Raw genomic sequence first — 3,468 nt, forward strand, 5'->3', positions numbered from 1 at the left:
CACCAAAAAAAAAAAGATGTCTGTTTTGCACATGAACCTGATAGATGTGGATATTGTTATACATAATGAATTAGTTAATAGGTGTTAATTAGTAGTATATATGCGAATTTATTACATGCATATATATGTTTATGAGAAAAAATATGTTAGTTTAAATGATTAAACATTTTTATCTGTATTCATAAAAATGGATTCGGATGAAGGATTTGAGTAATTTGTATATTCGGTAACTTTTAAAATATATATATATATATATATGTATGCTTATGCCAAACTCAACCGGTACGACCTTGAGTACGGGCAATCCATGTTAAAGGCTACAACGTCGCCGACCATCCAGCCTCCAACTACTCCGCGTTTCCTCCACGTGCATGGCACATGCCCGAATAACGAGCCAAGAACGTCACACATGCTTCTCGTCTCTACTCTCTCTCATTCCCTACGTCAGCCGCCGTTTTCTCTATTATATTTATAATTTAAAATAATATTAATGCCTTCTTTCCTTCCGAGCCTAAATTTATAATTTCTCTTATATATAACATAACTTAAACCAAACCAAACCATTATTTGAAAAGGAAACTTATCATGAAACTAATTAAATAAAGTACTTGATTGATTAATTATAACTGTTCACATGCATATGCCACCGTACATATCTAATCTTTATTTTAACTAAAAGCCAAGACGTGCAAATAAATTAAGATTGAAATATCTGACTTTTATTTTAGGATTACTATTATATATAATAAGCCCAGAAATAGAACATAATCTAATAACTAGCTCGAAACTGCCTCTTTTTTTGTTTCATCCAATTAGTTCCATTAGTTGTATTAGCTAGCTAGCTAGCTCTCTTTCACTCTCTGATTGATAAAAGGTGGTAGCTAGTGTACATATATATATATATATAGATAGATAGGTATGGCGCAGCTTATAAGTAATAGTAGTAGGATTGTTATGTGGGTGGTGTTGTGTTTGATGATGTGGTGGTTGGGGTTATCGGCAGCAGCGTACAATTACAATGTGATGAGTTATGGAGCAAAAGCGGATGGGAAAACGGAGTGCAGCAGAGCATTCGTGAAGGCGTGGGCATCGGCATGTGGGTCCCAAAGAGCAGCCACAATGTACGTTCCCAAGGGCAGGTTCTTGATAAAGGCCGTACAGTTTAGCGGTCCGTGTAGAAACAGAGTGACGGTTCAGATGGACGGCACCCTGGTTGCTCCCTCAAACTACTGGGATATGGGAAACTCCGGCTTCTGGATTCTGTTCATAAAGGTCACCGATCTTGCGGTCATTGGTGGCACTCTTGATGCCAAAGGACCTGCCTTCTGGGCCTGCAGGAGATCTGGGAGCACATGTCCAGTAGGAGCTAGGGTATGTGCTTAAATTGCTATTATATGATCTATATATATATATATATATATGTACGTGTATTAAATTAATCCATTCTATTATCTAATATTCTATGATCTGTTCTTATTCTATAACAATATCAATTGATTAATGCAGTCTATAACATTCAATTGGGCCAACAACATAGTAATCAGCGGATTAACCTCCATCAACAGCCAACTGAGTCACCTCGTAATCAACAGCTGCAACAACGTTCTAGTCCGAAATGTAAATCTAATAGCCCCCGACCAGAGCCCCAACACCGACGGTATTCATGTGCAGAGCTCCACCGGCATCACGATTACAGGCGCTACCTTGAAGACCGGAGATGACTGCGTATCAATCGGTCCAGGCACCAAAAACATGCTTATGACCAACATCAAGTGTGGCCCCGGACACGGAGTAAGGTATTTATTTTTTTTATTTTTTTTAACTTAAAAAGTTTCAATTGTTTCATTATTAATTTTCATAAATGGGCCGAGCCTGATCTGGCCCAAAAATTAAATTATAAAAAAATAAAATAAAATTGATAAATAAAATGGATGGGTTGGACGTGGACAACACAGCATTGGAAGTCTAGGGAAGGATCTGTACGAGAACGGGGTGCAGAACGTGACACTAACAAATGCTGTGTTCACTGGATCAGACAACGGAGTTCGAATCAAGTCATGGGCTAGGCCCAGCAAGGGGTACGTGAGCAACATTGTGTTCCAGAACCTTATCATGAACAACGTTCAGAACCCCATAATCATCGATCAGAATTACTGTCCAAACAACCAAGGATGTCCCCGCCAGAGCTCCGGCGTCAAAATCAGCGGAGTGACATACAGAAACATAAAAGGATCGTCGGCGACCCCGGAGGCTGTGACATTCGATTGCAGCCGCAGTAATCCATGCAGAGGGATTAGACTGCAAGACATAAAGCTCACTTTTAGGAACGGCCCAGCAACATCTTCCTGCAACAATATTGGTGGAACCAGCATTGGAGTTCTCATCCCCAGGAGCTGTCTGCGATCATGATCAATATTAGTATTCATGACATGTGGCATGTCATGTTTTATATATATATATATATATATATACATCGTCAGTTCGTCACCACCACCACTATCATCGTCATCATGGGTGTGCGGTTTACCTACATACACCACATGTACTTTGACTCATTTTTATATATTCAAGTACTTTTACATGGTAATCGAGTGTTAGTGTTGCAGTGAATCCTATGAATAATCGTGATCGATCAAATTCAAAACTACTGTTGTTGAATTAATGATTTAATTCTACTTATATATATATATATATATATAAAAAACGGCATTATTGTAAGCAATTACTTTAATTACTAATTCAGCCCCCAAAAAAAAAAAAATTTACTTCAATTACTAGTAAAAATTAATACCAATATCTCAAAGGCTGTTAATATTTGTCACCTAATTAGTTCCATCCATATATAATTATGCCTAATTATGATCTGGTTAATCTTCATTCAATATATAATGCAAGGGAAAAAAGCCCTTTGACCTTGAGGATTTTACTAGATGTCTTGGTTCTTCGGAACTATATAAATAACTTTTAAAAATAAATTAATTAAATATTATAATATTATTTAATAAATAAGTTTAACAAATATTTGGATAATTTTAATATTTTGGATATGGATATATGATAGATGTAACATTTCACAAGTGAAATATGCATGCATATGAAACTATGAATGGTGTACCATAGCGATCAGTCAAAGGGAATAATGATCTAAAATATGCAAATATATCGCAATTGTATCTAGAAATGAGATATTAATAGTGATGCACATAATATTGGATTGTAACTTGTAAGTCAAAATGTTTGAGATATTTATTAATTTAAGCGACGTACGTCCATACATAGGTTTGGCAGCTGTCTATTGGAATTATTTGGAATGTGATAAGAATCTATTGGACTTGAAAAGCCATAGGACCAAATTACAAACGTGGGCAAAGTCGATGGGTCAAAAAAAGGATGCTTTAATTTCCGTATGCGAACCACGAAGCAGAGGGCTAAGAGTAAATATTGGCTATTGCTCTTGTACACTTGTCT

At 36.5% G+C, this 3,468-nt stretch overlaps 1 protein-coding gene across 1 annotated transcript; it reads left to right on the plus strand.

The window, feature by feature from the left end:
* The first annotated feature begins 793 nt into the window (after positions 1-793).
* On the plus strand, positions 794-2,605 carry LOC107415645 (polygalacturonase). Its single transcript, XM_016024003.3, has 3 exons — positions 794-1,371; positions 1,507-1,796; positions 1,956-2,605. The coding sequence occupies exons 1-3, from the start codon at positions 919-921 to the stop codon at positions 2,407-2,409; spliced, it is 1,197 nt and encodes a 398-aa protein (XP_015879489.2). The 5' UTR covers positions 794-918; the 3' UTR covers positions 2,410-2,605.
* The last annotated feature ends 863 nt before the right edge of the window (positions 2,606-3,468 follow it).

Source organism: Ziziphus jujuba, chromosome 1 (assembly GCF_031755915.1).
Source record: "Ziziphus jujuba cultivar Dongzao chromosome 1, ASM3175591v1".
Classification (NCBI taxonomy): Eukaryota; Viridiplantae; Streptophyta; class Magnoliopsida; order Rosales; family Rhamnaceae; genus Ziziphus; species Ziziphus jujuba.